At 46.8% G+C, this 12,831-nt stretch overlaps 1 protein-coding gene across 3 annotated transcripts in view; it reads left to right on the top strand.

The window, feature by feature from the left end:
• Chd6 (chromodomain helicase DNA binding protein 6) overlaps positions 1 to 10,420 on the top strand; it is a 159,166-nt gene extending 148,746 nt beyond the window's left edge. For all 3 annotated transcript variants that reach the window (XM_075962929.1, XM_075962931.1, XM_075962932.1), the window contains 3 exons: positions 456 to 644; positions 1,586 to 1,705; positions 7,640 to 10,420. In XM_075962929.1, coding sequence (XP_075819044.1) covers positions 456 to 644; positions 1,586 to 1,705; positions 7,640 to 8,530 — 1,200 coding nt within the window. In that variant the 3' untranslated portion in view covers positions 8,531 to 10,420. The remainder of the gene's footprint in view (positions 1 to 455; positions 645 to 1,585; positions 1,706 to 7,639) is intronic.
• Positions 10,421 to 12,831: the final 2,411 nt, after the last annotated feature.

The following is a 12,831-nucleotide window of genomic DNA, read 5'->3' as shown; positions in this document are numbered from 1 at the left end:
GTTTCAGACACACATCCAAGCCACAGAGGAGGAAAAGGTGAGCAAACCTCTGCATCTAATTTTCTGGGATGTAAGAAGTCTGGGAGGCAGTGTCTAGGGACAGTGGGTGATGATGACAAAGGGGTGGAGCTTTAGGATGGAGGTCAAGCCTGCTGAGTAGACAGGTGGAAGGCATTCCAGTGGTGCACACCTAGCATTTGTAGGAGCAGTGAGCAGTCAGTAGTTCAATGGGTTCACATTCAAACACCCAGTGTTGATAATGGTTTGGGAGCAGATGGAAAAGTCAAAGAGCACCTACATGTTCTAAAGTAGACCCATGATCGGCATGACCAATGAACACCTACATGTTCTACAGTAGACCCATGATTGGCATGACTAATGTAGAGATTGGTGTTTCAGGAACTCATTTTATCCTTCCATGATTATCTACATGTGCTCATTTTTTCTTAATCTAGGAAGTCCATGAAGATTCTGGGCAGACTACTCTAAGCACTACACACCCTGAAGGGCCAGGAGCTGCTTCCTCAGCTCCTGAGCCAGCAGCAGCCAACGACCAGACTGAGAAAGCTGTTCCCAGCAAGAGCCTACTTGACTGGCTGCGGCAACAAGCTGACTACTCCTTGGATGTCCCTGGCTTTGGGGCAGTAAGTGTTGGCTCCTATTATCCCAGACCAGTTAGCTCACTGAAAACTTAGGGAAATTTCTGCTGAGGGAAACTAGAAGGTGGGAACTATTTGGAAGAAATCTGTGTTGAGAACTTTTTCTTTTTTTCCCTTGGCTGTCCTGAAACTCATTCTGGCCTCAAACTCAAGAGATCTGACTGCCTCTGCATCCTGAGTGCTGGAATTAAAGGTGTGCACTACCACCACCTAACAAGAACATCATTTTAAAGATTATCTTTTTGTTTTAGTTTTTAATGTTTAAATTCTCCAGTAACAGAAATTGCTAGAGCATACCAATAAGTTTACATGCAAAAGTTACAAGAACAGAATTTGACTTAAGTTCACCCCCTCATATCTCCCCAGAAGTGACCACATAACATCTTAAGTTCACAGATGAATCTTTAGGTTGTATAAACTCTACCACTTGATGAAATTTTTCCAAGTTAATTTATTCTTGCTTCTGCAGAAGGCTCTTTTCTCTGTTGCTCTGGTGGACTTCATTGAAGTCACCTAGATGCCTTTTCCTCTTCTTTGTTTCCTCCCAGTTAGGAACCTGCAGGAGGGCTCCTAAGCACTGGCGTTCATTCTTGGTTTGTGCCAACCCCATCTGTTCCTTAAGATAAATCCACAGGACAGGAGCACATATCCTAGATGCACACACACACGACTCCAGAACCAGCTAGTGAGGTAACAGTGAAAAGAGACTCAGAAGGGTGAGCACTGCTGCGGTGATGCCCCCAGGGAGCTGCTCAGTCAGCTCCAACCCCAGTCAAGGCCTGGCCGCAGCTTGTTTCCCAGCCTGCTGTCTGAGTTCTGATACCTGGAGGACAGCAGTTAGGCTTGGTGTAGAGTTCTGGGTAAAGCACCACCCATATCAGACTGTGGCAGAATGTTTTGTAACATTTTCTCCATTTGCCTCCTAGAGTTTTTCAGACAAACCCAAGCAGAGGAGACCACGCTGCAAAGAACCTGGAAAATTAGACATCCCCTCTCTGAGTGGAGAAGAAAGAGTTTCTGCTGTCCCCAAGGAGCCAGGACTGAGGGTAGGAAGAGGGCACTGAGTGTGGGGCAAGGGAACCATCTTAACGGTGCCATATCGTGCACACTTGAGAGAAAGCCAAGTGTGAGCAGTGGGTAGCGCGATGGTGTGTTTCCAGGGACAGGAGGCCAGCACAGAAAGCTTTAACTGTGTCTCCTGAGCTTTCCCGTCTCCACCTCCTGAACAGTTTGTTAAACCATTCCAAAATCTTTTTTTCTACTATTTGTAGAGATTACAAGGGATAAAAATCCTTAGCCCTAGATGTCACTCTGTTGTTTCAAATTTAATAGATGCCATGATGGAAACAGGCATGTCTTACCTAAGTTTTTAATGACCATTTAAGTAAGACATTTCTTCCTAGTGCTTCTGCACGGGCAATGAAAAACAGCTGACTCTGAGCACTACCCTCTTCCTAATATAGAATCATAAGACTGGAACCAGCTTCAAAGACATCCTCAGAATACTTGGAGTCTAACGAATCTGAGTTAATTATAGCTTACAGATGGATTACAGTTTGAGACAGAAAAGTCCTAACCTCAAGGGGGCGGTAGTGACTTTTCCCTTAGGAAACTTTGGGTCCACAGCACATCATGAGCATTTTATCTCTCAGTGCATCCAGAGGTAGAGGCACTTGCTCTTCCCCAGCTTTCCCATAAATTTAAGCTCTCCTGGACTCTCCAGCTCTTTAGCCAAGCCACAGCATTCCCTGCATCAGCTGCCTTGGTGGGATTGCGGGAGAGTGATTTCTTACTGAACTGCAAACACTGCCCACCCTAGTCAGGTCCTCTGCAGAAAGGAGCTGCCACTGGCTTTGCCACTCTCCCAGCAGCTCCACAGGCAGCTGCCTTCATTCCTCTGGATCGGCTGCCACAGCGCAGCCAGGCCTGGTCACTCAGGTCTGTCCTCCATTCCTACCCTTTTCTTGCTTTGTTCTGTTATTCTTGGACCTTGTGTTACCCACAGACCCGCTTCTGTTTCTGTCCTATCTACCCTTTCCCAGTCTTGTCCTGTGCCTCAGCACATAGTGTTTATGGAAGGCCAGGGGAAGACCTCCAGTTCCTACATGCCCAGCAGTTTCCCTCACAGTCCTGGAAAGTACTGCTCACCGCTACTTCACAAGTGTTGACCCTCTTGCCAGCAAACCCCTTTCTAATCTTGCAAGCCAACCTCCTCTCTATGGTGCATCACCTTCCTTTATGAAATAAACACATTTGCTGTGTCTCTGAGGTCCCTTTTCTACACTGAGGCAAGAACAGGAAGTTTTTGTCTGCCTGGCGCTCGGGACTGCTCAGCCTTCCTAAAACATAGACGGGCAGTAGGTCTGCAGCTTTCAAAGCAGGCCGCCTCTTCCCTCCCAGAGGGGCCCTTACACCATTCAGTGGGTATATACAACAGAAACTTGTTTCTTATTGTTCTCAAGGCTGAGAAATTGAAAGTCAAGTATCTAGTGAGGGCCCAATATTCATAAACATTTTGCTGCACCCTCACAAATAAGGACAAATAAGCTCTTCTGGGATCTCTTAGGAGGGCACTAATCCCATCCATAAGGAGCTGGCCCCATGATCTCATCACTGTAAAGCCCTCACTGCCACCCAGCTTTGGGGTGGGATGTGAACATTCAAAGCCCAAGGCAGAAACCCTCCCCCTTCTAAAAATAGATTAAAAGCTGGTAAGGAACTTAGTGTGAACTCAGCGTCCTGCTATATGTGCTACAGTCTGGGTGACGTTCATGTAGCACCAAGGGCAGTGAGACTTGACTTTGTAATGCCCGGGGTGCAGTGGTTGCTTATCAGCTGCATCTCTACACATTTAGCATATGGTGAGGTCTTCATCTGTTTGTTACAGATACACTGTAACTACCTACCTTGTTATCACCACCGTCACACATGTGAAGATTGATAGACTGTGCTGCCAGAGTCGCTCTCAGATTTTACCAGTGATTCCAGAAATGGCCTTTAGACCTGGCATTGTTTGGCTTTGCTTTGCTTTGGAGATTTTTAACCATTTAGTTACCGGGTCTGTTTTTACCCGGTGTTTTCTGGATATGCCTTTGTAAGAGTAATGAGAATGATTTGGTCCCCATCCTTTCATTGCTTCTGCCCAAGAGTTTGAGGACAAACGCCATCATCTGTTGATGAGGCTGTTCTCTGGTCAGACCCCATGAGGTCATCTGCAAAGCAGTTTCACCTCCGCTCTTCTTGCTCTCCCTGCGCTCTGTCCAGGCCTCTTCCAGAAGAGGAAGCAGGTTTGCTCCCCAGGGTATAATTACCAGGATGGAGAACTGCCAAAGCCCGATTTAACTGCTGTGTGTGGTCGCAGTGCTGCTGGGAGGGGCACCTGTCTGTGGTGGGCAGCATCTGGGTGGCTAAAGTAGCTCTCTTGCACAGGAAGTGGTGTGGGTTGACTTCCTTTATCCATGTGTCCCACAGTGTACATGGATCATTCTCTTCCCCCAGGCTCATTTGCTCTCCATACCTGAGGAGAAAAGAAAGAGCAGCCTCCACCTTCCCATCATGCTCTGGTTTCTCTGAGGCCCCTGTGCTCCTGTTAAATCTGTGGCTCTCAACAAGGGCAAAGAGAGGATGGTTTTAGACCTCCTAGAGCCTGAGGAGCCCTTTGCACCTAGTGGGCAGGACCAGGGAGGCCAGAGTCATAAATGAGTTATCCTGGGAAGGAACTTAGTTTAAATCAGTGCTTCTCAACCTGTGGGTCACAACCCTTTCACAGGGGTTAAATACAGGATATTTGCATTATGGTTCATAACAATAACAAAATTAATTATGAAGTACCAACGAAAATAATTTCATGCTTGGGGGTCACCACAACATGAAGAACTGTATTAAAGGGTCGCAGTATTAGGAAGGTTGAGAACCACTGGTTTAAATTATGGTAAAGGTCTTTCTTACAGCAGGTTGTTAAAAATTGGGACAAGGTTTTATTATCAAGTGCTGAACCTATCTCTCAACAGAAAGACCTTGATGTGGAATGTGCCCTTCACATTAGAGAGTTATGGGAAGAATTAGAGTATGTGTAGTGTAAAGGAAGAAGACTCCCTGGGACCTCTCCTAGACTCTCAGCTGAAGGCAGACTGCAGAGAAAGGCCTCAGATAAGCTTTGAAATACAGTTGTGCTTAGCAAAAGGGATTATTAACAAGCAAGGGATCAAGATGGCATGGTATAGACAGAGGCCAAGAGCAAAGTGGTTTGTATTGGTGAGCTCAAGACAGGCTGGTAGAAAATCATCCTCTTAGCTGAGTCCCATCCTTCAGACCCGATTGTCTCTTTAGAAATAAGCAGCCAGGAGTTTACTTCTCGTGATTAACCCAAAACCGGGGTGAGCACTTGCCGGGCACTCCAGGACAAACCATCCTGGCATATTGGAATAGAGGCATATGGCATGGTGTAGGATGAAAAGAGCCTGGGTGCTTCTCCTACCCAGTCCCTCCCAGCTCTGCCACAGTAGTCCTTGCCACTCAGTTCTGAGAGGGAAAGACGCCTGTTGCTGTTGAAGAGGTGCCTTCCAGCTCTATGATATAAACCAAAGCTTTCTGAAGAACTCTCAGAGTTGCCATCAAAAGTATTTTTGTCCATAATTTTTTTTCCTGAAATATTCTTTGGTAAATTGAAGGACAGGTATAGCACTTCAAAAGATAGCTATCTCTGGGGACTCAAGCATTTGAGTCACGTGCCTGTGAATTGTTAGTTCTCTGGGATGCTACCCTGTCGTACTGATTCAGGGTGTGACAATAAGTTGAGACAAGGTGGTGGAGTCCTGCGGCATTTCTACTGCGGCTCTTCCTGTCACTGTCACCCCTTGCTGAGCACTCCCTGCAGGGAAACAGATGCATTCTAGGAGCCTCTCTTGGAGCCCTCTGTGCCTGTCCTCATAGCTCTCTGAGAGCCTGAAACCAGTGTCACCAACAGCCGTCACTGCTCTTTAAGCAGAGCTCTTTTGAGCATTGTAGGGTTTGTTTTTTTTTTTAAATAGTTTTGGAGGAAGAGGGGCAGTGAAAGCAATGGCCCATGCCAGAGCTGTGAGTAAAGTTCCTATACCAGCCTCAGGAAGTGGAAAGTAGATTCCTTACCTGCTCAAAAGCCCATGGTCTGAGTAAGGCTCTAGGCCCTAATAATAGGATTCCTCTGGCCCTGTGTATCTGTTGTAAGACTTGCGCCTCCTTTTTCCTCTTTTCTGCTCTCCTGAGGAGTGTAGCCAGACCTCTGTCTCTGGTTCTCAGGCAGCTGTGGAGCCCCTCCCTTCAGGTTCTCAGGAAGAGGCACCAGATCAGCTCAGAGATGCTAGGCTCCTCTGCACAGGTGCACTGCCTTGACATTGTATCCACAGGGCACACCCAGTTTCACAAGACCCGTCACTGGTGCTCTGACCATTCTGTTTTCAACCTTGCCAGAGTTAAAGGAAGGTTGTAACATGAATACAAGGAGGAGATACAGGGTAGTGGGGTCTCGTGTGTGTGTGTGTGTGTGTGTGTGTGTGTGTGTGTGTGTGTGTGTGTGTGCGCGCACGCGCGCACCCTTTTTATGAGAAAAGACTGAGACTGCTCAACAGCACAGGGTTGTTTTAATCCTGTGGCTCTATATTATGTGATAAACTAACAGAGCAGAGACACACAACAGTGCAGGACAGCAGAGAAAGGTGTGTGCAGTTGTCCACGGCCCAGGGATTGCAGGCAGCAAATGGAAAGAGAGATCACTTCTTCCTGTGGAGGAAACAGATTTCTCTCCTTTCAAGGATTCACAATGCCTGCAAAACAAGTTCAGAGGTGGAGCCATTATAATTCCAGCATCTTCTGTTAGCCCTCTCTACAACCAGACTGTGGGCCCCAAGAAGCAGGTTTTTGCAGCAGCCTCTACTTTCCCTGCCACTGTGTACCCTCTTGCTTATTGCCACCATCAAGGCCATGTGCTCATCTGATGAGGCGTGGTGGGGGTGATCCATGTGTAGTGGCAAGTGCTGACTGCGGAGCTCTGTACTGATTTAAAAGCTGGAGAGCCTTTAATCGCAGCACTCAGGAAGTAGAAGCAAGTGGATCTCTGTGAGTGTAAGGCCAACCTGGCCTACATAGGAAGTTCCAGAACAGTCAGGGTTATAGAGAAAGACCCTATCTCCAAAATAAAAATAAATAAATAAAAATAAAAAAGTTTTTTGGCACAAACCCCAGAAAGAGGAAAATATATGCTCTTCCTTAAGGGAAGCCAGAGCCTTAGTTATTTGACTGACGTATGCCCAACAGTGCTCCAGGTCCTTCATTTCTACAGCCTGTGTGCATACATCCCTTTTCATCCCAAGTCACTACTTGCAGGGACTCAGGAAAGATTGGAACATGTGCAACATTAGCATCCATGTCCCTGCCATGTCCCTCAAAAGTGGTCCTTCCTACGGGCCTGGGGTGCATGTTAAACACTTACTTTTGGAGACTTTTAAGTGTCACTGTCTTTTTGTTTTGTTTTGAACCAATGCTGACCCATCCTGAGTCTCAGCTTCAGCTGTAGTATTGCCCAGTCAACCTTTAAAATTAACTGCATCTGACTCCAACCCCTCCCCCAACACACTCTGCTTTGCTGCTTCAGTGTAGAAGGTGGCTGCTGTGCTCCAGTGAAGAGTTCGTGGCTGAGAGTCAAGCTGGGGCATCATCAGTGCTGGTCTCCAGGTCCCAGCTCTGCCAGTTTCTCACACAGTAGAAACTGCTCTTGCCAGTTGGTGTTGAAAGAACTGTCTGATGGGCACCAGCATCTGGTTGCTTCCTTGCCACTAAATCCTCTCAGCCTCTAAGAGTCAAAGCCCTCTGGGCCTGTAGACAGTAGATACCCTTCCAACCGAGCCCTGTGTGGAACTAGGAATGAGCTGTGCCAGTACACAGCTGCAGCCACCACCTGCCATTTGCTAACTTTCAGCATCCAATGTTTCTTTGTCCTTTTTCAGGGGTTTCTCCCAGAAAGCAAATTCAATCACACCCTAGCTGAGCCTGTGCTTCGAGATGCAGGCCCCCGCAGGAGGGGGAGGCGGCCTCGGACTGAACTCCTAAAAGCTCCAGCCATTGTGGCAGACTCTCCCTCTGGAATGGGACCACTGTTCATGAATGGACTGATTGCAGGGATGGACCTGGTAGGATTGCAGAATGTGAGAAATATTCCAGGCATTCCTCTCACGGGGCTGGTGGGCTTCCCAGCTGGTTTTGCTACCATGCCTACTGGTGAAGAGGTTAAAAGCACCCTCAGCATGCTACCCATGATGCTGCCAGGCATGGCTGCAGTGCCCCAGATGTTTGGTGTTGGTGGACTTCTCAACACACCCATGACAACCACCTGTACGACCACTGCATCAGCATCTCTCTCAAGCACAACAAAAAGTGGTACCTCAGCCACTGAAAAAACTACAGAGGACAAACTAAGTGGCCGTGAAGTAAAAGCAGACACTCTGGTTGAAGATAAGTCTGGCCCAGGTCCGTTTTCTGATCAGTCTGAACCCACAATAACTACTAGTAGTCCTGTGGCTTTCAACCCATTTCTCATCCCAGGAGTGTCTCCTGGGCTCATCTACCCATCCATGTTTCTTTCCCCTGGCATGGGCATGGCTCTGCCTGCCATGCAGCAGGGCAGACACTCAGAGATGGTCAGCCCTGAGAGCCAGAAGAGGAAAAAGAAGAAAACAAAGGGGGATAACGCCAACCCAGAGCCTGCATCCGGGTGTGAGAGGGAGCCAGACAGTGATCAGAACTGCACCGAGTTGAGTACCACTTTGCCTCCACAAAGAGAACACGTGGCACAGGCCGGGGAAGGGGGGCTCAAAGACTCCAGTGATGATACCAATTAGAACTTTTTCGTTTAAGAAATGATTGTGACTTGTAAGTTTCTTATCCCATAAAGGTTTGTTACTTCCCTCACTTCACCTTCATGAGAACCTGTGTCTCCATCAGTAATATTACCTACCTAATTTCCTGTCTGAGAACTATGGTAACATGTTAATAGTTGCAGGGTCTTGCCATTTTCATTAGATGAATGTCATCTACCTAGTGTAGGGGGCACAGAATTCTTTCTTTTATCCAGTTCATTCCAGCAATCATAGTTGATACTGTACTTGGTGACATACCTATTCCCCCTTCTCTTTCAAGTCCCCCTTATCTGAGGAAGAAAATGGCAGAAGAAAGCTGCCTAAGGATTCACCGGGGCCAAAGAGCAGAGACAAGCAAGTGCAGCTCTTTTTCTCTGAGCAGTTTAATAGGAAGATTATAACAAGGGCACGAAAGGCACAGAGTAGGAAGTGCTGGTACGTGCTTTCTTAGTTCAAGAGTCTCTGTGTTATCACGGTTACTGAGTAGTCTGCAGTGTATGAACTGAGATTGAAAATGCACGTACTGATGGCTTCTTTAAACCAGGAACCTTCCTGATAGTAGTACAGTTTCCCCCTCGTAGTTGTTCAGACACCTGCAGAAGAGGAAATACTGGCCAGCTAGGCAGTATGCATATCATGCCCACTAAATGAGAGAAGCTTCAGCTTGCGTTACTGCAGCAAGTGGGAGAGCACCGCTCCCCTGGTCCACAAGCACTGCTGGCACCTTATCCCCCGCCCCCCGGGACTCTAGCCACTCATTCCCCTCCATGTTAAGAAACCTGCTGGATTTTATTTTGTGTTCTTTCCCCCAGAGCCAGGCTTTATGGAGCCTGTGGGAGGTAATCGCTCAGTACTTGCTAGACTCTGTCATCAGTGTAGTGTGGCTGAACACACACACCATCTTTGACATTACAACTGTGAAAATTTTTTCCCGCTCCCTTATCTCCCTACTCTGTCTGTATCTTAGATTTGGGCCCAGATTCCAAATTGCCAGTCAGGCAAGGTTCTGTGAAGTCAGCAGCGTATTCTCTCCTGCTTCTCCATGTTGAACTGAGCAGGGAAGAGCCCAGCCAGCGGCACTTCAGCTTCCCATTTTCTTCCCCTTTCCCCCTTACATCATGTCCCTCCTGATGGTCTCTTTCATGGACAGCTCATGCTTGAGACTTGAACCAACCACGCCCAGCTCAGCTCTCTGAGGCACAGGGCTCAGGGGTGGACAGGTGGCAGGTGTTCCACCTACCAGGCTCACTTCGTTGTCACAATTGACTGTTTCTGTTCTTACTCTTCCTGTTACAGTCTTGCTAATTTATCAGAAGGTCTGAAAGTTTGGCATGCTATTTCAGTTTGCATTATTTATTTATGATGATTTTGTCATTGTCTTTTATACATTTGGGTTTATAAATTATGTAAATGTTAAAATGAGCATCTCAAAGAAGTCTGTTAAATTGTGACCGAAAAAACCAATCAGGTGTATTTTCAAAAAGAAGAGTCCCGGTTTTATGAATCATAGATATAAACTAGAAATTCTATATCTGATCTATAAGAAGGAAGAATCCAAGAACTGAATAAATGCTATTTAATGATGTGTTCGTAGTGTAGAAGGTCTGTGATACTGACAACAGATTTCTTAGAAATGCTGCTCGCTGTTGAACTAACATTCTGTTCCGTTTGCCTCCAGTGGAAGCAGAAAGGGTTTTCAGCTGTTAAATCCTAAAAAAAAAAAAAAATCAATATAATTTATTTATGTAAAAGAAACACTCAATCAATATATTTTTGAACCTTTTAAGTACTAATTTTCTTTTTATCAAGTAGAAAAAATGTATTTGCCCTAAATCCTTAAAATACAAATGCTATAAAAACTCCTGTATCTTGAAAGCCTTACTGCGAATGAGCATTATAGCCGCCAGCAGAGTCTGCTCTTCCTGTTGTCTCATATTGTTCATGTGGAAAGCTACTCCCCTAGTTCCCACTCAAACCTCCGAGTAGGTCACGGGTTCAGTGTGGACCCGGCAACCACCAGCATGCACAATCCCTTGTTCTATCTACCAAACCTGTATGTTAACTCGCGGGTGTTTAGGCTTCTGTTGACTGCTGTTGTGACATTGTTTGCAAAATGAAATTGACACTGTGGATTATTTGCTCTGTAAGGCACAAGTGCTTCTTATGATTATTTTGACGTTTCCGAGAGCAAAAGCCAAATTTAAACTCTCTTCAGCAAACTTGAGCCTCTTCATCTAATTCCATGTCACTCACAGTCATACCGTCCTTTGGTCATTCTTTACCCATGTCTCACATAATAAACTGTCTGTGGTCTGGATCCTGGATTTAAAATGGAAAGTTCAAAATTCAGATTTGTATTGAAGATTTCACTAGCACTTGGATGCCTGGCTATCTGGCCATTTTATGGGTGTATCATGTGTATACCAGGAATCTACAGTCCTTCCAGGTGCCCAATTCCTTCCCTACCACCAGAACACAGATTTAAATTGTGCCACGGAAAGGAGTTAGCCACACCACCTCTCTCCTTCAGACCCCGTGCAAAGGCTCTCCCTCAAGGCACTTCTTTAAAAACACACCGAAAGTCTCACCTCAAACCTGGAATCTCTGAGAGAGCTAGAATGCTGTGGGGTGTGTGTCCCGTAAGGAACACCTGGTCTCTGTCTAAGAACTTTCTTTTCTGGGCTGTAGGGAAGCGCTTGCCTCCAGAAGGTTATCAATGAGGCCTCAGTGGGGACAGGACATTAGCCCAGCCTCACTGGTGGGCGGAGTCACCAGTCCTAGGCATCAGCAGTGGATGGATGAGGTCCCAGGGCCCTGCAACTGGTTTTCAAGTGAAAAATTCTGACCACCGACTTAAGATCTCTAATGGAGGACCAGCATTTAGCTGGTCATTAGCTCAGTGGGTAAAGGGGTTGGCTGCCGAGCATGCCCACCTAAATTTGACCTTCCGAAGCCATTTAGTGGAAGGAACAAACCTACTCCTGAAAGTAACCCTTACCTGTACACATGTGCGCGCGCACACACACACACACACACACACACAGAGAGAGAGAGAGAGAGAGAGAGAGAGAGAGAGAGAGAGAGAGTAAACGATTGGTCTTTTGAATCTCTAAGGGAGACTTAAGGGGCTCACCTGGATAGAGAAGAACTAACTCACTAGTAGCATTTTGGTTTTTCAGGGCCTCTGCCCCTGTCCCAGGCAGCCCCCTACCCAAGTACACTTCACTAGTATTATGTATTTCTCATGGGCAACTTCATTTGTCCTTGCAAAGTTGTGAGTGTCGGTTAGGAGGAGACTACATCTAGCCTGCCTAATGAAAGCCAGCTGCCAGGCTATCCTAGAAGAGGCTGAAGCTAGAGCTCATGGTCCCACTGGCAGAAGACAACGCCCCATTCCTGGCTTCTGTGATAGCAGCCTGGGACCTCTCAACCTGGAAACCAGAACTCTGAAGAACTCAGCTGAGAACTTGGCACTGGGGAAAAGGGCAGACACAAAGCCACACTCACTGAAGAGCTTTGTGCCTGGGTCCTTTACATCTTACCTTGTGACTTTGTTCATTTGCTTGGTCTGGAAACCTCAAAAGAATTTCTTTGAGTCAGGATTAAGGTTCACCAAATCCAAGGACTTGGTTTTAGTTTGGTTGTGTTTTCAGCTTCTTCAAACCCATCATCTGAGGTACAGGAGCTGAATAGCAGAAGCCCAGGACATGCTACTCACAGCTGCTTTAATGGTCCCCATACAAAGTATCTGTGGGATAAAATGGGAAACAGGTGAAATAAGCCCTGGCTGGTACGAAGGCAGTATTCCATGAGGACAGCATGGGACTGGGAACTGAGCATGGCAGTAACAAATCGGTTTTACCCAAACAGCCTAAGCAGAAGTGGGATGAGAAGGGGGAGTGGAGTCCCTGGGAGACAGACATCTTGGTTCCCAGGGGACAAAAGAACTGCGTTCCTACCTTCTCTGAGGGGAGAGGAGCCTTATCTGTGGTCATTTGTATCCTGAAGGGTCTGCAGTAGGATTGACGGAAAGTCAAGTCTTGGATAATTTACTCATTTAAGTAGCCAGTTGTGAGCAATGGAGTACTTACTGCAGGTCCTAAAACAGGTGGACCGCAAATTGGATTCAAAACACTGTAGGAAACACGCTTTCTGGCCCAGCCCCGGGGCCCCCCACACGAGAAAGGTTGCTTTCTGCATCACCTGTGTTGTGGGTGGGTGAGGAGACCTTTGTAGAGCCTGGAAGAGGGAAGTGGCTCAATACACACTACCAGGACATATTC

Source organism: Microtus pennsylvanicus, chromosome 2, assembly GCF_037038515.1.
Source record: "Microtus pennsylvanicus isolate mMicPen1 chromosome 2, mMicPen1.hap1, whole genome shotgun sequence".
Classification (NCBI taxonomy): Eukaryota; Metazoa; Chordata; class Mammalia; order Rodentia; family Cricetidae; genus Microtus; species Microtus pennsylvanicus.
This window is presented reverse-complemented; position numbering and strand designations above follow the sequence as displayed.